The sequence below is a fragment of the Coenobita brevimanus genome, chromosome 89, assembly GCF_032717465.1.
Source record: "Coenobita brevimanus isolate Jiangsu-jjx chromosome 89, ASM3271746v2, whole genome shotgun sequence".
Taxonomy (NCBI): Eukaryota; Metazoa; Arthropoda; class Malacostraca; order Decapoda; family Coenobitidae; genus Coenobita; species Coenobita brevimanus.
Window position 1 is genome coordinate 11,737,376 of NC_137042.1, and position 25,907 is coordinate 11,763,282.

At 41.1% G+C, this 25,907-nt stretch overlaps 1 protein-coding gene across 1 annotated transcript in view; it reads left to right on the plus strand.

Moving 5' to 3' along the window:
• Positions 1-949: 949 nt before the first annotated feature.
• The window catches only part of LOC145411314 (ionotropic receptor 93a-like), an 83,105-nt gene continuing 58,147 nt past the window's right edge, over positions 950-25,907 (plus strand). Inside the window, exons 1-2 of the mRNA XM_080281338.1 lie at positions 950-1,113; positions 24,536-24,843. Coding sequence (XP_080137464.1) covers positions 24,729-24,843 — 115 coding nt within the window. The 5' untranslated portion in view covers positions 950-1,113; positions 24,536-24,728. The remainder of the gene's footprint in view (positions 1,114-24,535; positions 24,844-25,907) is intronic.

Consider the following 25,907-nt stretch of genomic DNA (forward strand, 5'->3'; position numbering starts at 1 on the left):
CTCTCATCTTAAATGTCAGGATCAACTTGCCTAGCTCCGGGCTCCTAGGCTCCTCATGGGGCAACATAGGATTGGATGATGGATGGGTGGATAATATTCTGTCCATACTGAATACACGTTAAGGTTGTTTCACTCAGGACTTGTGTGATGTGACTGCAGGGGCATTAGATTATGTCGGTGGGTCTTGTGGATGATCTGTCAAGTTTATTAAAGAGAAATTCATGTCATCACACTAAAGAAGATTTGTTGTAATGGTGGAGTGAAAAAAAAAAAAAAAAGTTGCTTCAGTCTTTCTGTACGATACCGTACTTTTTATTACTTCTACCACAGACTTTTTCTTTGCCAGCTTAGGGAGACCATTCAAATATTCTTCACTGTGCACTGCAGTGTAATAATATATAGCATCTCTTGAAGGCAATATTTTCCATGTGAAGATTTTTAAAGATTGTGTAATCCTTGTCTACGTTCTCTCATACTGTTATTCCATCGCTGATGACCACTTCAGTCTGTTACGCGCATGCTCGAAACTGCCGAACTGTGACCACTCTTCATTTTAGTGACATCAAGAATCTGATAAACTGATAAAGGTTGATTGTTATATGAATGGAACAGATAACCCTTTTAGTTCATAATGTATGTTAGGAAGTAGAGGGTGTCTGGGAGTTCATTTAATCTACTGAGAGTTGATGAGACCAGACAGCGTCACTTAATCTTTAAGAGTGATCACTATGGCAGCCTCCCTTTAGAGCAAAACTATATTTTCAGGTCTGTGACAGATGAATCTCATTAGCAAGTGGATAGTATGATGTTTATTGAATCTGAAAGCCATATTGTTGTCCCTGTTACCTAAAGCATCCAAAGGGGAGATGGATGTAATTGGCAATGTGCAGGTGAACTTTAGACGGAGGAGGATGCCGGGTGGGTGGGGCGGTCAGTGCGTCCCGCGAGACTGTACCAGCGACGTCTCAAGCGCGGCACTGTTTTCTCCTCCCTCCCTCCCTCTCTGTCTCTCCCTCTCTCTCCATCACTCAACGTTTCTTCGTCTTTTCGTCGATTTCTGGCTAATTATCAATCTACTGGGAGCTCCTTGAAGAGTAACTCGACGCCAGCTAGGTAAGATATTACTGAATGTTTTCGTTTTCGGCGGAGACGTATAATTTGAAACCAAAGGCGACAGATGAATAGTTATACATATAGATTTTCAGGTTCATGAATATTCGATAATATGCATAATTACTGATGAGTGTCAATATCTACTGTACTTTTAATATATAATCTCAACTAAATTTAATATAGAATGTCTAAACCTAGAAAAGTGAATGAATTTGTTTAGTCGAAGAATTTCTCGTAATTCTATGTCTTGTCAGCAATTGGGCTACTTCGGAGACTGTCATTTTACTTTCGGTGAACAGACTTAAAAGAACAACTGCGATATATACTAACCTAAAAATTAATTTCTACACCATTTTGAAAACCAAAGAACCATATTATGCTTACTTAAATAAGGCGTAAAGGCGATATTACTCCATCTTGAATGCGGAACTATATATACTCGTGTGTGTGTGTATATATATATATATATATATATATATATATATATATATATATAACTGCAATGTGGCCCTCGTCACGAGCGGGTGCCATGGAAAGGACACCAGGGCTGTACTAATGTCTTATTCTGACACTGCACTGAGGGAAATGGGCTGCAAAGGGGAGAAAATCTCTGCTTATATAGTTGAACTGAATGAGCCATGCACAGTTATATACATTACCGTACTTCAAGGTGCTTTACATAATGCTAAAAAATTTCATACAAATATCGCTGCTGTTAAGAGTAGCTTTTGGCTGGGGGGGGGGGGGACGAGGGAGAAGTGAAGGGATGGGAAGGAGAGTTATTATGAATGTTGAATGAGGGCGGTTTGGGCTGGAGAAAGGGAAGCCTGATGGCGAAGGACAGGGTGACATGGAGGCGAGGTGTTTGTGGCCGTCTCCAGAATTAAGTGTCTGACTATAGGTATACAGACTAACAGAGATGGACAGATAGATAAATGAAGACAGACTGATAGAGATGATAGGTATAGGTATAAAGATAGACTGATAGGTAGATAAAGTATATTGCTAGGATATGAAGAACTATTTCGTTTCTTGCGAAATCAGTTACCATTCTGCTAGCTTTTTCTTTTTTTCTTTTGTTAGATAACGTGTATACATTGCGATGTTAGGGAGTCGTGTGTGCCGTTGGATTCTTCGTTGCAGAGACTCTATATACCCTACCTACATGGCCTCTAGTTCGTAGCACCTCTTCTTCAGGGATAAATTTTCCATATTAAACCATCTTGTTGAATTGAATGTTGCTTTTTTTTTCTTTTTTTTTTTTTATAAATACTTTACACAATTGTTTGAAATCCGAAGGGGGGGTGGGAGATTGGGGATTTGAGTCCCTTAGACGCAATGAAGAGCATCACTTTATTTTCCTTTTTCAGTTCCATAATATGTATTAACTCCAGTGCTGTGCGAGACAGTGTGCAAATCTTTCTTCCAAGCAATAATGTACTATGGGGAGGGGAAGAGGGGTTCGAGGAAGCTGTCACCTCCATTTCTTCAGCCCATGACGGGAGTGATTATCTTGTTTAAGCGACCCTCGTGGGGCTGACAGACAAAAATCTAATATAATCAACTAAGAATAATATTACCTGGTGAAAAAGTAAGAAAAAAAAAAAACATTCTTCTCGTCTGCGCGGTATCGTGTGAAATCCAGATATTCGAATAAATATTGTGATTATTAGCGCTTTCTTACCCCCAGAAGGTATGGATATCAGACAATCACGAATGCTGTTGTCGCTGGGTTAGTTCAGTTCACTTTCTACAGACTGATGTAGTTTGCACTGGTTGTGAAAACGTTTGTGGCAAGTTTATTTAGGTTCAGTGAATGGCTGTGTGAGGAAGTGTGGGTGTGTGGTGTGGTGTGAATGTGTGTTGTGCGTGTGTGTGTTTGATGTGTGTACATGTATTGTAAGTGTGGTATGCAAACGTGTGGTGCTTCGCCCGGCTTCACCTTAACCCCCTGAAGGTCAAAGGCTTCTCTCAGGCAATTAAAATCGTCCGGTGTTAGACAGAATAGAATACCGTACTTAAGTTCGTGTTGGATTACCTAGAACAGTGATCCCCAACCTTCTCCATTTTGTGTCCCCAAGGTAAGATAAGACAATCTCAGTGGCCCCGTCCACATTTTCCTTCCAAAGAAATAAACAACGTATCGCTATTCTGATGATCACGGTGGATATGGCATTGAATCCACTCAAGCAGTTTAAGCAAAGAACACACAGCATGCGCTAGATAACGACTACAGTTTTTAAATGAAAGTTTTGTGGTAAGGCTGATATTGTATTTTTACCCGTCCCCGTCCCGGAGGGGCTCGGGGACCGGTATTGTTTTCACTCGGTTTGTCTGTTTGTTTGTCTCTGTCAGAGATTTTGATTAAAATTACAACCTTCTGATCACCTGATTAAATTTTGGGCCAAATTGGGCCAAGGCTCAGGCTGTAGGCCCAGAACACGTAAAAAAAAAATATATATATATATATATATATAATATTTTTTCGCCATAACTCCTTTCAAATTCGTCATATCGACATAAAGCCAAAACTTAAAGATGCGTCTTTCAAATATGCATCCTATAACATGCCTCATGACATCAGAGGGATCACTCCCCAGTTAGCGGTTGGGGGGTCAGTGTCAGGTGGGTCGGACCTAAAATTTCAAATGGGCATAAAATCGTAAATTTGCACCAGATTTTCTCCAAATTTGATGTAACATCTTTGACTAGATATGCTGTTGTGTTTATACGTCAGCACTAAAATGACTGCCAGGGACGGGGTTGCTGTGCCTTGGTACCGCTTCTTGTTACCGTACATCTAATGTGGGTATACGTGGTTGAGCCATAGTAAAGGCACAGCAGAAGTCATCTTCCACGTGGAACCGAAACCCGATTACCCTGACTCCATTTGTTGCTCAAAGGAAAAATATTCGCACAGACACATAAGAATAGCAAAAGCAAGCGGATAACCAATTTCCGGATAACAGAGTAGCAACCCCCTCTCACCCAGAATTCGTCAAGGTCCTTTCTCCAAATGTATCCTTCTCAAAGTTGTCGTTTCAGATCAGAACGAATTCATCTGGCATTGGCACCAGGAATATTAATTCATGTGGAGTTTAATTGGTAAAGAAGTTCTCACAAATACTGACTCATGAAAATGCTGAAGAATTCCCGGCTACTGTGGCTCCAGATACTTCAAATTACGAAGAGGCCCTCATTAGAAACACACTTAGGATTACCTCATGGTTCCCCTTAGAAACACAGCATCGCCAGGTTGGGATCTAGGAGCGAAATGACAGAGGTTTTAGCGATATACCAATCTCCCAATTTTTATAGAGCAAATTTGTAGTTATATTATGAGAACCCAGATGAATGTCCCTCCATGGATGTGATTTACTATTTTTTTTTAATTCAAGGAAGAAGGAACCAAAGGCCAGGAGACCGCAAACCGTTCCTTCCAAGAAAAACAAAAAACAATACAAAAGAGAGCCAATTTCAAGACTTCATAAAACATCTTCCTTAGCGGGTTGTTTTACGTATCACACCTTAGCATTGTCTTGCACATTATTTATATATATTGTTTTAACATCGACGTGGTTTGCATCAGTAGCATACCAGACGATACTGAGGTATAATGTGTTGAATAAAATCGCTAAAAGAGAGATGTTACGAAATCCCCAAAGCCACTTAGAATACAAACCTATTTACCATCATAAGCTCGCCGACGTATCCCTGGCGGCTGTGGCGATGGGGGCGGCACACGAATATTATTTTATGTGAAGGCAATATGAAGCACACAACAGAGGAATATGAGAAGGAAGGATGCTCTCTGATGCTGAAGGAGGAGAAATACGGATGGCAGGACACAATGCGGGAGAAATATGGATGGCTGGACGCAATGCTGGCAGGGAATTGTGATTAATAAACTTATAATGACGAATGAATCTGGATCTGTAAATCTGAAACCTTCTAGAAAAAGAAATAAGAAAAATTGGATAGTACACAGAAATAAACTAAACAACTAAATACTGACGTAAAAGATGCAAAATATGAAATGGACACTGAATGAGAAATAAAGTTATGAGACAAATGCCTAGCGGTGGATGTGACATTACACTGGTCGGGTGATAGAGAGAGAGAGAGAGAGAGAGAGAGAGAGAGAGAGAGAGAGAGAGAGAGAGAGGAATACTGCGTAGTTTAACACAGAAAACATAATTCTTTCACAGCCTTCACAACAAAATCGACCCATTCCGAGAAGTAAAATGAATGATGACATTTTGAGAGGATTCCCGCCCTTTCAACGCCAGCATCTCCCTCCTTCTGCACTGCCTCGGGGAAAACTTAAGAAACTGATTTATTTTCCTCTCAAGGCGCCTGAAATAGTTTGGCGTTAGCTTGATTTGAATGCTTGAGATATCCCGACCATGGTAGATAAGAGAGAGAGAGAGAGAGAGAGAGAGAGAGAGAGAGAGAGGAAACGGTACTGCGGCGCGTTTACTCTTGCCTAATGAAAATCTCTAACCCTTTCTAGCTCGTTGATGGCCAAACGTAATCATATTAGACGGCCGATTTTTGACTAGTAACCAAGGAGACTCATTTCTGCCTCATCATTACGGATCATCGAAAAAATTTTATGCAACCGCGACCTAGCATATCAAAATTAGGAGTGACAGTTCCGTCGGGCGAAAAAACAAAAAAAAAATGATTACCGTAGCTTGTGCCTGTGCAGATCCATTCCCCCCTCATAACTCCGAACACCTTCTCCTAAGCGATTTATTTTGATTATTGCAGCTTACCATCCTCATCCGTGTTACCCAAATCCTTCCAATATCGCCATACTCAGCATAAATGAACGTACAAAAGGATATTATACAGCAGGTAATATCGGATGAGGGTAATATTGGATCAGGATAGTATCAAATCAGGGTAATACCGGATACGGGTAATATAAGACGTGGGTAATATCGGATGGGGATAATATCAGATGCGGGTAATATCGGATGAGGGTAATATCAGATCTGGTCAATATCAGATGCGGGTAATATCGGTTGCATGTAATATCGGTTGCTTGTAATGACGACTGCAGGTAATATCGGTTGCAGGTAGTATCGGTTGCAGGTAATATCGGTTGTAGGTAGTATCGGTTGCAGGTAGTATCGGCACTGGGCAAACATCGCGAGTGAATGGATAACTGCTCCAGAGTCTTAATGGCGTCAAATCACACGTTGCTTTATGCAGCGCCAACCCACAAATGCATTGGCCTCACTTTCCCGCCATTTTCGGCCTTTGAGCGCCACCAAAAGTCGTATCTATTATTTTTTTTTTCCCGAGAATATATTTTTCACTGCAATGGTGTATTAGTTTTGTTTATTCTCGTATCTCCATATTTCTTTTAAATCTTGGGAAGTCCTGAAGTACTGAAGGGGTTAATGAAGACTACATGTAACCTGGCCCTTTCGAAAAACTACGCTAAGTTGAATAAAATCGTCAGGATACAGCAAAAAAAAAAAAAAAAAAAAAAAAAGTACTGGGGGTGACGGGACTAAGTTGTATGAAATATTGCCTGTTTTTACTTTCGTCTTCATTCATTCCTCTATCAAACACTTCAAAATTAAAACTATTGTGAATGCCAAACTAAAATATACGACAGAGAGAGAGAGAGAGAGAGAGAGAGAGATTCCTGATATGGAGACTATAGTTGCTTCACCTTATCTTGGTGCAGATATTAGCTCTTGCAGTTTATTTCACGCGGCTCAATGACGGAAAAAGTGCTACGTCTGTCCACCTTTTCCATACCCTTTTTTCGTGACTAGTAACACTGTAGTGTTAATTTTTTGTTACAGCTCAACATTCAAGATTATGAGATTGCATTTTAGGTCGAGTTAAAGTGAAAAAAGTATAGACTAACATATAACCGCAAAAACTGACCAAGACCCTTTTATGGATTCGGCCCCAGTAACTGTCGGGTTTTGTTCGGTCAATGTCGTTTTCGTGCCTGCCTTTTGCTTCGGGTTTAAGGTGTTGTTTACTCTCCGTCAATTTTCTTTACACGTATTGTAGAACGACAACAGCTCCTCACAGATTACCCTCCTTGACGTGTAGAGTATTGGGATCAGACTCAAGGCTTCAGAATGTTTAAGTTTCTCCAGACCGATGACGCTGTTTAAATTTTCGTGTTGATATGCTACCAGACGATTTTTGTAAAGGTTCAGAATTAGTCCCCCTGGTAGCCATGAAGGCTGTAATCTCTCTCTATCCCCCCAAAGACTGTGCGAGGGCAAATTCAGCCTGCAGTCTACTGGGTTCACGTTCAGATAAACCTGGGGCCACTGCATCAACAGTCCATCCAGTCTGAGCTGAATAAAACCATCTGGAAACAGCAAGAACAGAATATGAAAAAGGGTCAATGCTGTGAACGGATGAAAGTAGGTGGTCGGTCTATTGATATTACATAATCCAATCACGAAAGACGACAACGAAAAAAAAAAAAGAATGGCTTGCTTCAATTATTTGGCTTGGCTTCATGAACAGACGTTTTGTAAATCGTTTGTTGAGTAGCGCTGACGGAGATGTCGACGCTTTCATGTCTCGGCCTGAATTTATTTTACGAGGTCAGAGCTCATCCCTTGCTCTGTATTTATGCCTCTTTTCTCTACTAATTCTTGAGATGTGGCGCCAAAGTTTCAAACTAATGCCAAACATTTAAAATCTTTCTTGCGCTATGTTCGTGCACATTGACTTTTTCCTTTGTTCCGCGTCATTTTCCTTCACGCCCGCTGCCTCTCCGGTCACTCCAGTCATCCGAGTCATATCACTGCTTTATTCAAACTCGACTTTGCTGGATATGTTGAAAAAAGGCGACAAAATTATCATCATTATTATTATTACTATGGCTAAATTTCTATAAAGCATACGACTGTTTAATACAAAGAGTAGATCTGCGTACATGTGTGCTTGCTTAAAATAAGTTCACCTTTATTTTTTATCTTTGGTCTGAAAAAGAAAGAAATCCTTCATCACGAGAGGCCTGTCCTAAGCTGGATAAAGTCAGCTGACAGTAAAATAGAATAGAATAAAATGAAAATGAAAAAAAAAAAAATAACAAGCACATCAAAATTGCGTTAACCTGCACCACAGAAGGAGACTGAAACCTGAGTGGGAAAAATGAAGACGAGGATAGAAGAGGATATTGAAGCAAAATTTGAGGAATAAGTCGCCAAGGAAGAGGTGTTACGTCTCCAAAACAATTAAGAATATGGCTGGGATTTACTTTTTCTTTTTTTTCTTTTTTTTACAGACGAACAAAACAAGGGAAAATAAGAAAAAATCGCAAGTTCGTCCAAATGCATCTCCAATATCAACTCCTAATTCAAATAACGCTTGAGCAGTACCAGTTCTAAAGGTCATCAGTTTCTTAATATTTCGGAAAAAATGGCGGTGGGAGCTTATACAGAGCTAAGTGAAAGATTTTTTGGTAATAACAATGGGTAGTTGCGAGTAAGCGTGGGAAAAGGTGAATAAAGGACCGCCCTTCACACACACACACACACACACACACACACACTTATGTACACACACATACATCATACATACATACACATACACACGCACGTTCTTCCACCTCGTTCTTAGACTACCTCTTCGTCTCCGCCCACACCACTCTCATCCCCCACCCCCCCCTTTTTTTTTTTTTCCCGTGCTTTTCACTGTAACTTGGCCTAAAATTGCCGTAGCCCGATTTCGTAAAGGCTGAGTTGTAAAAATAGATAAAAACTAGAACATATTGCTAGCCACGAAGAAGTGTTATGGAAATGACGTAAGAGCCAGAGTAACCTCGCATTCTGCCTACGTGAAATAAGCTACAAAAGGACGAAAATCTGGGCCAAGTTAAGGTGAAGACACTGTGGTCGATTTAGTTATGTGCTTTTGCTATATATAGACGAAACTAATGACAACTTAAAACTCGTAATGAAAAGGTCAATGAGGTAGGTGAAACTGCGCGGGAATTATTTACGAGATAGATGATTGTTATTGTTGCTGTTGTTGTTGTTGGTTGTGGTGGTTGTGATGGTGGTTTTGTAATTGTTATTGTTGATGCTACTGTTGTTCTTGTTATTGATCTTGTTTACCAGACGACTCACCAAAGCTGAATAAAATCGTGTGGCAGTAAAATGTTAAATAAAAAATCCTGTTACTGGAGGAGTTCATTACTATTGCCAAAGAAGTCTATCGGAGTTTATTCGCCCGTGTCTGTCTGTCTATCTGCGTACAAGATATTTCTTCCCCTGTCCTGCCTCCTTCTTGTCTTTCATTTTTTTTTCTTCTCTCTCCTGCTCCTCGTTTGCCTTCTACTCTGTTCATTCCTGTTGTCTTCCACTATTTTCTCCTCTCTTGTCTTCCACTTTCTTCTCTTCTCTTGCTTGTCTTGTTTTCCACTTCTTCACCGCTTTTGTCTTCCAGTTTCTTCTACTCTCATGCTTCTGTCTTTTCTTCCTCTTTCTTCTCCTCTCTTGCTTTTGTCTTGTCTTCCACATTCCCACTGTCTGCTTCTGTCTTGTCTTCCACTTTCCCATTTTCTGCCTCTGTGTTGTCTTCCACTTTCTTCTCCTCTCCTGTCACTGTCTTGTCTTCCACTTTCTTCTCTCTTGCTTCCGACATGTATTCCACCGGCTGACATTCGACTTCTCTCTCAAATCTTCCTTCATTCCTCTGCACATTTTACTCCTGCAAACCTTCGCCGTATCATAATAATTTATTCAGTAGCTGTCTGTCAGTCCGTCTGTTTGTCTTTCTGTGTCTGTGTCTGTTTGTCTGTCTTACACACACACACACACACACACAGTCGTAGTCCTTTCTCCTCCCCACGTACTGTTCAGTCTATATCTCTCCCCTCCTCTCTCCTTCCCTCCCTCTGCCTCACCCCCCTCTCTCCCTCTCTCTCTCTCCCTTTCACGTGGCATACCTCTCCCCTCCTCCATCAATATAATCAGTATGGTGGGAGACAGTGGGCAAGAGAGTGTAATATATTCAGTGGTATGGATCCCTCTCAAGCCTGGTGAAGACTCCCAAGACACAACCTTCATAATAGGCTGTATGTCACTTTTCACATATATTTCAATTTTTAGTCTCAAGATGTCACTTTATACATACACATATACATACATAAATACATACCGTACATACATAAAGGCATAGGCTACACACATACACACATGGTGGAAGGGATTAGCTATATCTCATGAGGTAAACTACGTGGTACCAGGTATTGTTTTTAAGATTACAGGACAAGGCCAAACGCTGACCTAACTCTTTTTTTTTTTTTTTTTTTGGTGGTGGTGGTGGTGGTGGTGGGGGAGTTTGAATACGCTATCGGAAGTCTGAATACGCTGAGGCATTCACTCACGCACACACCCTGCAAAATACACCAGCCTATTACGTTTTCTTCATGGTCTCCCCTGACGTCGATTGGTCCATACATATGACTGCTGCTGATTTTCTTTTTTTCATTTTTATTCCTTCAGGGGTTTAGACACGCTTACACATTCAAGCACGCACGGACGCACACACCGTGGAAAATGTAGAAGCTCGTCTCTAAATTTGCTTCGTGAAAACATACAATCTCCGTCCTTTATTTGCTTTGTACAAATGTAAAGTTTGGCTCCATTATTTGCCTTTTTAATATGTATATATAATCTCGATCCTATTTTTGATTCTTGAATATTTTATAGACTCTGCCCTTCTTTATTTCGTGAAAAGACTGAAGATTTGAAGTATTATTCAAGGTTGTAGTATTCCAAGCTTATAGTTGGAATTAACAAACATATAAGCATACACACACCAAAAAAAAAAAAAAATGTACTGAAGGGTGTTTCCAGGATTGCTGGAGGAGGGGTATCACAAGGCAAACATCCTGGACATGGAATATCTGGGATTACAGGGTTGGATAAATAAATAAATAAAATAAATAAATAAATATACAATGATTATGAGTATTAGCCGTGAAAAGATAAATACTGTATGTTACCTCCATTGATGGGGAGGAACGGAAGGATTCCAGGAAAAAAAATCGCGATAAATTTCATATAGTAACTAAAATGGTTAGGGAAAGGAAAGTGAACAAGCTTTCATTATACTGTATGTCTTTTTAAAAGTCTTTATTCCCCGCCAAATCTTGTCTTAGTAACGAAACGCAACTAATTGTAAGTCTACTCGTATTTGTGAATCCTAGTCCAGATCCATGACTCACAGTAGCCTAAATGTGTGGCGCTATCACATTACATACCTCACCCTCATAATTCCCTTCATTTACAGGTAACGGGGAAATTATACCTCTTTTTTTTTTTTTTCACTTTGTACTTATAATCTTACACCATTCATTATACCTCACTGAAAATTTATTACGTACTGTATATCGAGATACAAATATAATGGGCATATTTTGGTTACCACATGAATGAAATATAACAGAGCAGTCTCTAATGCAGCTATGTACTGGCTTGTATTCTGTTAAGCCCCTTGAATCCGAAATCGTGTTGTTTTTTATTTATTTATTTATTCATTTTTTTTTTGGTGTTTCCAAACGATGTTATGTGACACAGGAGACACTTTCTCCGAACTAGAGGGATTCAGTATAGCTTTCATTAGCCTTTTCATTACGAGATGAGTAAAATCGTCTGGTGGAAGCAAGAATTAGAAGGAAGAATGCGTAATCCGATCGAAGGAGTTCGTCCCGCCTCCAGTTAAATAAGGAACACATTGTATTAATTTACCTTATTGGCTTTTGTTTTGTTTGCCAGTTTTTATTATGAGTGAATCGTATAAGCCATTAGACTTTTTTTTTTTTTTTTTTTTTTTTACGACGCGTAAATCTCCACGAATCTCGGTTTCCCGTCATTTACCACCATATCTAACCACTGGATATGAAAGACAAGACTTGCTGCATATTTACACCTTGGAGTATGAGCCCATTTGTATATCAACAGATTCTCTCTCTCTCTCTCTAACTTCACCCTATTGGCATCCATTATGTATGACCACGCCATAGCCTATATGCACGTTTCTGACCTTTGATCAACAGTTTTCCTTACTCCATATCCAGCACGTACTCCTACATTTCTTTTCTTATCCACCTTACGCAACCCACCATACATTCCATTACAGTCATAGTTTGAGTGTTCTACCTCTTGATTTATAATGATCGCACCTACATTTTACTGTCGGCAGTATGTAGTCCTCTTGCAGCATCCCTACTCAGACATTGTTTCCGTATCAAACATGTTTTTTATATCAAACATCTTTTCTATATCAAACTTCTTTCCTATATCAAGTCAGTTGGAAAACGATGCACGAACACTGTTTTCCCACCACAGCTTTTTCCCCCAACAAATCAAACGCGGGGAAGTTACAGCTGCGCGGAGTGTGACATACCCTCCATCCAGGACAAATTTACATCTTGCGCCTTCTCACTGAATGGCGCGGGTTGTCTTCTCCACCTCGTCCTCACACCCTCGCACCATCACCGCCGGCAGGGAGATCGATGCTACACCCCATGACTCAAGCAAAAGTGTAGTCTTCGTCGCGGGTGTTCTGTAATAAGCCCGGAGAAGATGATTTGATTGTGGCAGTCCTCCTATTGTCACGAATATCTCTCTACCCGGGCCTTACCTCCCTCGGTCGATGTGATGTTGTCGTGGCTGTTGTTGGTGATATCCTGCGTGGGTGTATGTAAGGAGGCTTCACTGAGATATTCTTTAACTTATCTTTTCTTTTTTTCTTTCTTTCTATTTTATTTATCGAAGGCATAGCAACTGTCATCAAGTCGATTCTATGTATGTATAATGTATGCAATAAAATGTCTCATGAATGCCCAATCCGATTTGCATTAAAAAACTGGCACATACCTGTACATTATGCGTAGATGTGGGATTAAGTGTTTCGATTTTGATGCAGATAGATCGAGGGCCAAGGTTACGGGTCAAAGGTCAAATCTAAGGATTCGACGTTATCTTCAGACCTAATCTTACCGGGTATTCGAATAAAACTTGGCAAGGACATTATGTGTGGGGATGGGAAGAGGTGCTTCCATTTTGACGCACATTGATCATAGGTAGAGGTCAAAGGTCACGGGCCAAGGTTAAAGGTCACGGGTCAAGATGAAAGGCCAAGGGTCAAGGTCAAAGTTTGGGCGCTGTGTTCTCTATGCACCATTTCCAGTGTTATTGTGAGGCCACCATAAATGGAAAAGGTCATATGGAGGAGACGAAAAATATTGAATGACATAATTATAAGAAACAGATGCATCAGTAAGATTGTTATTTCAGTTTAGTGTACATGAAATGAATCATATACAGAAGATAAACGATACTAGATGAAACATAATATTAACCTGTTTGCTAGAAAAGCTGAAGAAAACAGTCTGCCAAGAGATAGCACGAAGCTTAAAAGACATCATCGAACAAAAAGGGATACTAATTTTTCCCCTGGGAGTGCCAGCTAAAGTATATGCCATAATCTATTGCAATGTCCTTTTTTATTTATTTATTTTTTTGTTATTGAAATGATGAATCTAAGTTTTACGATGGAGTAATGTCAGTATAAGCTTGACACTATTGCTGGATTGTCCGTTTGTCGTGAGATGTTTAATTTGTCATGAGGACCCTAAGCATTGCAGTGGAGTAATAATATCAGAAGTTTGACGTTGTTGTGCTGTTCGTTTAATTATGACATGATGAGTCCTTTTTTGTGTGGAAATGACATAAGAAACATGACACTTTAGCTGTACTGTCCGTTTATCGTGAAGATGTTTAATTTATGACAAGATGAGCCTAAACAATGAGGCAGAGTAGCGGTGCCATCTGTTAGCGGCGGCGCGCACTACGGTACCCCTACCTGTGAGAGTGTGGCGGAGAGTGCCAGAGTGAGTGTGTGAGTGCCTAGGTGTGTGAAAGGACATGTGACGCTCGGCCCTCGCTCATGTGACGCTATCTTCGCTGCTATCATGGCGCCTCCATCACCACCAGGTACAAATCTGATGGGATATTTCCTGACTGCTTTTAACACCTTTTGGGAGGCTTCGTAGCACCTCTTACTTAACGACTTATTCTCTCGTGTATTATTTATATTTTTTTTTGAAAAGACATATTTTGCAGAAAAAGAGTACAAGAGGATGCAGAAGTGTAGTAATGCAGAATTAATCGCAAAACAAGAGGTGTTACGAAATATCCATAAGCATTTAAAATGGGACTTCATCGGATGACGTATTTTGTCTTAGTCTTGCCAAATCCAGGCATGTTTATTTAGCTTTGTTATTATTATTATTTTTATTATTATTATTTTTATTATTATTATTATTATTATTATTATTATTATTATCATTATCTTATGAAGCAGTTATATGAAGCACACAAGAAAAGAGTTTGAGAAGAAAAGTTAACTCTCTTTCGCCTGAGGAGGACTGAGAAATATGGAGGACGGGGCAAAATGCTGGCAGAGATTTGGCGGCGAAATTTGCGCACATTTGTCTGTGTGTGGTAAGCGGTGAAGGGAAGGTTGATTGTCGCTGAAGTTAATGAATCTGGATATTATATACGGGCAAACACCTGATTTATTATGATTATTTTTTTTACTGAGAAATTCTGGTATACTGTTTTTACTCTAACCTGGCCTACATTTGCACCCTTGGTAGCTTATTTCACATCTTGGAAGGATAAGATAACACGATGGCCCTGCGTCCTTTCCATTGCGCTTCTTCGTGACTAGCGTAAATTTCTAGTGTTAATCCATTTCTTAAACCCAGCATTTATGATGGGGAGATGTCAATTTTAGGCCAAGTTTGTTTAAAATGAGTATAGTCATCTTCTTCATAAAAAAATGATCACGCCTAACTTTTTCTGTTATTGATGAGCTTCGGAATTATATTTAAGGTAACTCCAGACGATTTTCTCCAGTCGAAGGAAATCTTAGCAAGCTGGGGGTTAAGAATGACTGGATGTGTTATGGGATTGACCTGTCATAGGCGGCCGTGGTCTTCCTGGTTAAGATGTCAGGCTCCTCCTCTTTAGTGGTTTATTTTGCCTATTTCACCTTTATATCTTCTTGTATGTAACGGATGCAAGTTGAGAGAGAGAGAGAGAGAGAGAGAGAGAGAGAGAGAGAGAGAGAGAGAGAGAGAGAGAGAGAGAGAGAGAGAGAGAGAGAGAGAGAGAGATCTGACACAGGATTAGGAACAGCCTCTGGTATATCTAATGGGATGAGAGACAACAATATAAACTGGTAAAGATAAGCTTAGCGTATTTTATCTCTCCTTAGTACAGCATAATGGTAGTGACAAGAGAGATAATAAGAGAAAGGACTGGTATGGGTAGAAGAATTGCTCCTTTTATCTCTATGGGAGGATGAAGATAAAAAAAAAAAAACACTCGGTCGTAAGGACAACGTGTAATTTAATCTGTTCCTGGTGAGATGGTAGTAAACCAAGATAATGAAGAGTCAGACAACAAGTGATAATGTAAAACCACTGGGAAGAAAACTTAAGGATTCGCACTGTTATCTGTGGTAGGTAGCAAAGCAGGCACGAAAATGATACCGAAGCTTGGATTATCTCTAGGAATGCTGGACCGATAAGAATAACACACTACAGCGCGTCTCTTCTAACCAGACAAATATCCGCAACACCTTTCAGTTCAATTTATGGCCAGGTGTAGTGAGACTGAAGGGTCGTTTTGATTATATTGATTTGACTCTAACATGACCTAGAACTGCCATCTCTCCATCTTAAATGTTGGGTTGTAGCAATACATTTACGCTAACATATGGTGATAGTCAAGAGGAAGTGCTGTAGAGAGGAAGTGTAGAGCCGCAACACTGTCTTCTTTTTCCACTGAGCTACGTGAAAGAAGTTTAAAAAAGGAAGGAAATCTGGGGCAGCTTAAAGCAAGATAAATATATATTCTTTTTACTCTAACTTGGCCAAAAACTGTTATTTCTCCATCTCGAATGCTGAGTTGCAGTAATAGGTTATTACTAGAATATAATGCTAGTCACAAAGAAGTGCTATGGAGAGGATGTAAACCCGTAGCAGTGTCTTTTTATGCCACTAAGCTACGTGAAATAATCAGCAAAATGACGAAAATCTGAGTCAAGTTCAGGTGAAAAGAGAACAGCAACCACGACGACTCATCCCTGCCTCATAACTAAGACTCATCAAATTCCCGTCACCACGACGTGGCACGACGTAGTGTTTGGGGAGTGGCACAGGTGAAAGCAAACAGACCATAGTAGATTTGGCCTGGTTTGTAAGGGAGGATGGCGATAACAGGGCACAGGTAAAACTAGCCTCATCTGTTACCCTCAAGATGGCGCTGACACGAAAGACGGAAGGGTTAGTTTTTCCAAAGTATGGGTTGTATTCTAAGTGACACAGGAGGATTCGCAGCGCCTCTTCCTCAGCGACTTATTTTGCGTATTACAGCTTGATATTCCCTTGCGTTATTTTTATCGGTTTAGTGTAACTTGCCTCAGTAACACACAGGAGGATATTGAAGTGTAATGTGCAAATTAAATCGCTAGGGAAGAGGTGTTATGAAATATCCAAAACCACTCTAATTTTGAATGGGCTAAAGTTACAGGTGGTGGAACTGAAGTGGTGGAGTATGGGCAGGTGTGGAAAGATGTGGGTGGAGTTACAGGTGGAGTGGTGGAGTATGGGCTGGTGTGGAAGGGTTTGGGTGGAGGTACAGGTGGAGTGGTGGAGTATGGGCAGGTGAGGAAGGGTGTGGATAGAGGTACAGGTGGAGTGGTGGAGTATGGGCAGGTGTGAAAGGGTGTGGGTGGAGTTACAGGTGGAGTGGTGGAGTATGGGCAGGTGTGGAAGGGTGTGGGTGGAGTTATAGGTGGACTGGTGGAGTATGGGCAGCTGTGTGAGGATGCGAGTCGTGGATGAGTTGTAATTTTAATCCACAGTAGACTACAGTATATGGCAGAGGCTGGAGGCTTTCGGATACCCCTTCCTTAGCGATTTATTTTGCACATTACATCGGAAAGCAGGGGAAGTAATCAAAAAGCTTCTTAATCCTTTCATTCGCTCCTAGTGGCGAAAATTACCACTGAGCCGAGGGCGTAAATTTTCTCATTACTTTATATTCATTGCGTTATCATCCACTTAGCTTTCTCTTGTATACACAGTTATATATTTAGATCATCTTTAGGACTGACTTTTTCTTTTTACACTTAACGATATGTACTAAGTTAATTTCACAGTGTATTGTACTAAACCCTTGTTGCTCAAACTTAGCCTAAATTTTCGTCCTTTAGCGGCTTATTTCTCGTAGTTCAGTGGGAGAAAAAGAATACTACAGCTCTATGTAATCTTCAAAGCATTTTTTTCGTCCCTAGCATCAAATCTTACTGTTGATCTCTCGTTACAACTCAGCATTCAAGAGGGAGAGAGTATAATTTTAGGCTAAGCTAGAGTACAAATAGTATAGTTAGTGAGCAATGGACACTCTGGAGGGAAAACGAAAAAAGAAAAAAGTGTAACTATTCTCGAAGCTTACGTCCGCCACAAGCCCATCCCAAAATTCTGCTATAGTTGTTTTATATTTACTTGGCCAACACTTTTGTCCCTTTGCAGCTTATTTCACGTAGCTGAGGCAGGAAAAAAAAAATACAGTACTGTGGGTCTACATCCTTCCACAGCACTTCTTCATGACTTGCATCATCTTCTCTCTTAAATTCTTTTTACAACTCAGTATTCAATGTGGAGAGATGTCAGTTTTAGGCCAAGCTGGAGGAAAACGGGTATAGTGAAGGAGTTAAGGGTTAAATTTCCGTACACCAACGAAGGTAGATTTATGTCTTGATGGGCATACAGGTGTAGAGTACGATGGGGAAAAATAGTAGGTTATTTTCTTGCAGGAAAAACGCCGAAAATAAATGACGGTGAGTCGCATTCTCGGTGTAGGAGGCGCCTTGATTCCGCGTCCATAATATACCTCTGCATAGGGTACGTTTATTATAAGGTACTAAATCAAAATAAGTCTACTCTCAGGCTCCCAAGACTTACTCCTAACTTAATGGAAGCGTCTGGCATTAGCTGGAACAGAATACCAGAGTTGTCTCGACCGCAAGAGGGTTAGTGGTGACAATATGAATTCTCACCCTACCTCTCTTACTCTCAGCTGAATAAAATCGCTTGACTTTAGCTGGAACAAAATACCAGAGTTGTTCCGACCGTGAGATGGGTTAGGTGACGAGAATACGGGCCTCATGAGCGACATACCAGGTAAAGTGGGCCTATAACTCAAGGGACAAATAGGCACAAATTACGACTGACAGACAATAATAGGCCAGACCCTAACGCTTCCTGATTACCGTTCCGTGCAGCCTGGCCATACAAGAAGGGATTATTGCGTGATGAGTGCGGTTGAGGGGGTACGGCCATCTAGTATTCATAGTGTTACCCTCAAGAAAGTAAGTTCCTATTATCGGCCGCATTCTTGTTGGCGTCTGAGATTTCATGGCACTTCCCTAGAAAAAAAAAAAAAATGCGTGGACATACTTCGGCGGATCCAAAGGGGAGGAGGGGGGAGTTAAGTGGGCTGGAGCGTCCCCTTCATCGGCTCTCGTTCAAGACTAGAAAATGATAAATATGTATATCATCAGCCAAGTGATTATGGACATATTTAACACGGTACTCCCAGGATTTACGTCTGACTAAGGTATTGTTAAAAATCTCTGGCCAGAAGTCATCTCCACTCACACCCTCCTCCACATAGTCACAGGATCTCAGTTGGACAGTCCCCCTTCCCTTCTCCAGCAAAAATAAATAAGAATAAAATAAAAAATAAATAAAATAAAATAAAATAAATGTTCTGGATCTGCCACTGGAGGTATATCGTAAAAAAAACACACACACATGGATGAACTCAAAGAGAGAGAGAGAGAGAGAGAGAGAGAGAGAGAGAGAGAGAAGTATGTATTCCTCCTAGACTAGCCATACTCATCCCCGCCGCTCATAAGGAACCGTCTTGTCCCTTAAAGGTCTTCGTCAGTGCTGATTGGCTCTCATACACAACACATCGTATATCGACGTCTTTATTCTCACGACGGACAATATTTGGCCTACTAGAGTGACAAATTGCCCCGTAACGAAGAAGCCTCCCCCGTCTCTCTCTCTCTCTCTCCTTTAGTGTATGTGTTTGTTTGTTTTAGGTTAACCGCTTCCCCTCGCTGACGTACAGTTGCGAACATAAATACTGTACTCTTGTCTCTTTAACTTGGCCTAAAATTGCCATTTCTCCACTTTGAACGTTCGGTTATGGTGATAGATTAATACTAGAATATGGTCCTAGTCTCGATGGAGTGCTATGGAGAGGATGTAGAGGCATGGCATTGTCTTTTTCTGCCACTGAGGTACTGTACGTGAAATAAACTGCAAAAGGATGAAAATCTGGGCCAAGTTTAGGTAAAAGACGAATAACACATCATAACGAGCGATGAGTTTCGAAATTCACTGATGCGATCTTCGCAGCCCAACGAGCGTTTCAAAATACTGTGAGATTTTCATTATTGTTTGACTAAAAAATGGAGCTATGTTATTATTCAAGATTATGCTTTTCGCTTATTGTAACTATAGTCGATTTGTTTTCATCTAACGGAACTAGGCCGCTCCCACAACTTGAATGCTTTGTAATGGTGAAATTCGATTAGGCTAGTTTTAGTTATAGAATGAGAGTCCATGGTTTCTATACCTCTTTCACCTTAACTTGGCCCTGATTTCCGACAGTTTACCTTGTTTTCTCGTAGCTCAGGGGCACGGAAAAGTCAATGCTAAGGCTCTACTTCTTTTCTTGCCACATCTTCGTGACTAGCATCAGTTTCTAGTGTTACTGAATTGTTATAACTTAGCATTCAGGATGGGGGATGCCAATTCTAGGCCAAGTTACCGTAAAATGAGTACTGTCAAACTAGCATTCCAGCCTGACTACACTTGGCCATCAACTCAACTGAAATGGGCTTGGGACTTTTTTTTTTTTTTTAATATATAGAACAAATGCCTTATACCACTGGATATATCTCTAGTTGTGAAGGAGTTAATGAAGGCTATATCTAACCCCTCTAGTTTCAAGATTCTCCGAAGCTGAATATAATCGTCTGGTAGCAGCATCAACAAAATAATAATGACGTACTGAAGGGGCTTGAGAAGTGGAAGTACAGGTATATCTTGAAGGCTTCCCGTGGGTGTGACGCCTGGTGGTCATGTGGGTTAAGATGCCCTAAAAGGAAGGGTACTCATAAGGGTTTCCATCTGAGAGGTATTTGGGGTTTACTGCTCTCATAATGCCACCCAGGGAAGAGCGAGGCAGGTCATTCATGACTTAAATGTCTGGACTGAGTAGCCTAGCCTTGTCCCCTTATGTTCACGATGGGTCAAAAATGATGATGATAATAAAAGTGATGATGATTGTGATAATAATGATGATACTAATAATAATGATACTAATGATAATGATGGTGACGATAATAATAACGATGGCGAAAGGTCCTCCTGTTTCCCCTAATTTCACTTATAATTCCGTTGTCGTAGATTCCCTTCCCCCCACCTAACACTGCCCCATCGAATCCTTGCACTCTCCCCCCTCCCCCTCCATGAATACTCCATGTCCTGAGTTGTTCTTTAATAATTACTGCCAAGGCGACAACACGCATCCTGACACATTCTGGGGACCTAGTTTCGTTTCTTTGGGAGGCTTCGTGCACTTCTTCGTGACTAGTATGTTCCTGCGTATGGAATGTTCTAAAGCTGTGTCAGAATTAGCATGGGAGAATATTCTGGTATAAGAAGTAAGTTATATTTATTCAAACTTAAAAAAAAATGATAATAGGAGGATATTAAGGTGTAATAAGAAAGCATAATTATTCAGACTAAAAATTATCATGAGAGGATATCAAGGTGTAATGATTTAAACTGTGTCAAAATTATCAAGCCTATTAAACTGCAAAAGCAAGATGTATTGATTCATAATATGTCAAAATTATAATGACATCTATCTATCTATCTATTGCCAGACGCCTCAATCCCGTTTGGGGTGGCCACAAACAAATCGCCTCCAAGTCGCCCAGTCCCCCGCCATTTCACTGCCCTGCTCCCAACTCACACACCCCTCTCTCATATACCTCTCCACCCCATCCCTCCATCGCATCCTCGGCCTCCCCCTCCCTCTTCCCCCCTCCACCTCACTCACATACATTCTCTTCGTCAGTCTTTCACCCTCCATCCTCTCCACATGGCCAAACCACCTCAGTGTGTTCCTCATAACGTTTCCTATCACATCCACATCAACACCACAACGCTCTTTTATATCCTCATTCGTCAGCCAGTCTCTCCATGTGACTCCACAGGCTCCTCTTAAATAACTCATTTCCAATGCTCTCACTCTTGACTTGTGTCCTTCAAACAACGTCCAAGCTTCACTTCCGTACGTTAGAGTTGGTATCACAATACTGTCATGTAGTAACCTTTTCACTTCCATGCTCACTTCCCTGTTTCTTATCACTGCTTTCAAAGAACCAGCAACCTTTCTTCCCTGCTGTACCCTTTCAAGCACTTCACCCTCCAAACCTCCATCCTTACTCATCACACTACCCAAGTACTTAAACGTACTCACATTTTCCAATTCCTCACCATTCAACCACGCTGTACATTCACTGACTTCACCTCTCTCAAAGACCATCACTTTACTCTTCCCTACATTCACCTTTAGATTCCGTTTCTTACACACTCTTCCAAACTCATCCACCAAGCCTTGCAGTTCCCCTTCGTCTTCACTCAACAACACAGTATCATCTGCAAACAACAGTACAGGGAGTTTCCAAACACTATCCTCTCTCACCAGGGCCACTCCAACATCCACTACCCTACCTTGTACCTCTTTTATTACCCCATCCATGTACAGATTGAACAACCAAGGAGACATGACACATCCCTGTTTCAACCCAACTTTCAAAGAGAAAAATTCACTTAGTTCACCATCCACACGCACTGCAGCCTTCGCACCATCGTACATACTCTTCACAGCATTCAACAACTTCCCATCTACTCCATATATTCTTAACACTTTCCACAATCCTTGTCTATCCACCCTGTCATATGCTTTCTCCAAATCCATGAAAGCCGCATACAACTTCTTTCCCTTCTCTAGAAACTTTTCCACTAAAGATCTAAGAATGAATATCTGATCTTCACAACCTCTTCCCTTCCTAAAGCCTCCCTGTTCTTCTCCAACTAATTCCTCTGTTCTTTCTCTAACTCTGTCAATAAGTATCCTACCATACACTTTTCCTATTATACTAAGAAGACAAATGCCCCTATGATTACCACACACTTCTTTTTCCCCTTTTCCTTTGTACAAGGGAATAATTATACCTGACTTCCAATCCTCCGGGACTCTACCTTCCTCCCAGGCCAATCTGCACATCTTCCACATCCATTCTACTACTATCTCTTCCCCATGCTTCAGCATTTCACCACACACTCCATCAATTCCTGGGGCTTTCCCCGATTTAACTTTCTTCATTGCTTCCACAACTTCTATCCTACTGATTTCTTCCTGTCTTCTCACCTCCCTCCTTCTCCCAGCCATTCCCCAACCACTTATACTCGCATTACTTCCATCCTCTACGTTCAACAATTCTTTAAAGTGTTCTCGCCATCTGCTCACTTTTTCTCCCTTCTCCACTAGTAATCTACCATTTTTATCTTTCACTCCCCTGCTAACTTCACTTCCACCCTGTCTTACTCTTTTCACCTCTTTCCAGAACATTTTCTTACAGTCCCTCCACTTTACACTCAAATTCATGAGGAAGTATTGTCAAAATTATCATAAGAGGTTATAAAGGTGTAAAAGCAAGATTAATAACTGACAAAGGTGCACAAGAAAGCCCCATAACCCCAAGAAAATACGACCATCTTACATCCCACTGATAAAAACAACGTCGGTATTAAAAACGATACAACTTACATACAAGAGGGCGCTGAGGTGCAATAGGCAAATATATAGGTCGTTAAGGAAGAGACGTTTCGGTGTCTTCTTTACCACCTACAGAGTCATATTTATTTGTTTTCTTACTAACTCCTAACGATTTTTATGCAGCCTGGGATAAAATTTTCAGAGTGAAGGAGTTTGACAGACTATACTTCTTCAGTGCATGGGACGTCTCTCCTAATTAAAGAAAAAAAAATGAAAAAAGGGAGAAAAAAAGAAAATCACACGAGGAACAGAAAATACGAACCTATTTAAAAAGGACTTGACCTGTTTATAAATTTAGTGAGGAGACTGGAGATACACATAGATATAAACAATGAGAGATGGCAGTGATGATGAGATGGTTAATTTGTGGAAAGGGTATGGATCTGGGTAACTATTAGCCACGGTGACTGAACAAAATAAACAGCGCCGGAGTACGAATGACGATAAATTTTGAGGAGAACGAATGACAATAAACAAAGACATGATTATGAGTATGGAGGAGCATTAACAAGAGAAGAAGGGTTTGGGAATACGGACATATTGGATTTATGATTGGATGGTAAATGCGATCACCTCATTTATTTAAAAAGGCCGTGAGTAAGATGAATAACGAACTAACACCGACGATGGGTAAGATTATTCACGAAAAGAGGAAACTAAGATAAAAAACAAACTAATACCGACCATAACATTACTCACGAAAAGGGAAGGCCGTGAGTAATATGAATAACGAACAAACCGTGGCGATGAGTATGATTATTCACGAAAAGAGGCAGCTGTGAATAAGGACACACTTGAAATATGACTCAGTATTGACGGTTCGTAAGTTTATTCATCAGTCCGGCCAACAAAGCGGGTAGGATGACAACAAAATCGCAGCGACGGAGTAAAATCATCCATCACCACGGAAACAAAGTGAGATGGGTGACAAACAGACCACAGCAGCGAGATGGATACACAATAATTATGATGTAGGAGGTCTGATCGAAAAGTATCCGATCTTTAGCTGGTGAAAAAAGAGCTTACGTACTGAGTTCAGACTTAATATCCTTCAAGGCATGCTCCCTGGGACTCAACACACTTAACTAGCGATCCTTCCATTGCTGGAAACATTTTGTAAAGTCAGTTTTTGGGATCGCCAACAATATCTTCGTCGCATTTGTCTTTATCTCATTTATGTCCTAAAATCTGAAACCCTTCAGCGGCATCTTCAGTTTAGGAAATAGCCAAAAGTCACAGGAAGCCATGTCAGGAAGGTAGGGAACCTGTTGTGTTTGGCCAGAAAATCTTGGATGAGATTGGATGAGTGGGCTGCAGCAGCTCCACCACGACAGTGTTAGAGCCCGCTCATCCCATCTCATAATGATAATGATGAAAAACTAACCTCGTCGTGTTCTCCTTCTTCCTTACAGCCAGGTCGTGCCAGCGGGTGATGGTGAGAGAGGGGGCAGCAACTGAACCCTTGGTCGTTTTATCGCCGGTCGTCACACACTCTCCCAGCGCCGTCCTTTCTCTTAGCGCCGTCGCCCCTTCACCTAGCGTGGTTCCCCCTTCCAGCAACCACTACCATCACCCTCCCTGTAACCCCTAAGACCCACCAGACCCATGGCGAGGCAGGGGCTGGGCTGGGGTGGCGTGTGGGCGTGGAGATGTGTGTGGGGGCTCACTCTCCTAGTGGCATCAGCGTCCGCACAGCTGGAGAACGAAAATTCGGTGATAGGTGAGTTTCTTTATTATTATTATTTTTTTTTTTCGGTACCTCTTTTTGCCTTCTTTGTCTGTCTCTTTGCTTGTCTGTCAATCTGTGTGTTTATCTGTTTGTGTATGTATGTGTATGCATGCATGTATGTACGGTGTGTCTGTCTACCCGCTTGCCTGTCTCTCTGTGTATCTATCTGCATACCTGCCTGTCTATACATCAGTCTGTCTGTTTGTGTGTGTGTGTCTATTAGTCTGCCTATGTGTCTGTCTGTTTGCCTGCCTACCTGCCAGCCTGTCTGTTGGTCTCGGTTAAAGTCAGTGAAGTCATTTACTGTTATTCATTATTATATCGCGTTCGACAATTAAAAAGCCTTTCTTACACCGACAAGGCTTTACTTTATACATGTACTCTCTCTCTCTCTCTCTCTCACTCTCTCTCTCTCTCTCTCTCTCTCTCCGGGTCGGGACAACTCTAGTACTTTATTCCATCCAACGTCAGACGATTTTATTCAGCTGAGAGTGAATCACAGAAGCCCGAGATATTTACGCAGAGACGCTGATTACGGAAAGGTAGTTAAGTGGTTTAATTGGGCTCGTTTGGAGGGGAATTAGTAGTTAAGAAGACAGACGGGGACAGTTATATCGCTCTACTCTTTAGTCGAATACTTATGAAACTCCAAATCAATATCCCGGAAACGTTTGCTGGATTCTGAAGACTGCATCGCTAGGTTTCAGAAGTCATCGCTCACTGTCCCGCTATCTATCGCAGCGAAGTCAGCGTTATCAGTATCTTTCCTGCATAGTTTTCTTTTTCATTTCTTGCTCCCACGGTCACACCCATGCCCACACCGGCAGACTGAGCCGCCCCTACAACAAAGATGAGCGCTATTTACCTGTTCTCTTTGCCTTGCTGTGAGACATGCTCTTGAGTCTCATTCTGGGTGACGTGGGAGGCTTCGCAAGACTTCCTCATAAGCGATTTTTTTTTGCATGCTACACATCAATATTCTCTTGCAAGATATTTATAGGAGTTTTAATATCGACATAGTTTGTATCACGAGCACAAAGGAGGTTGCTGAGGTG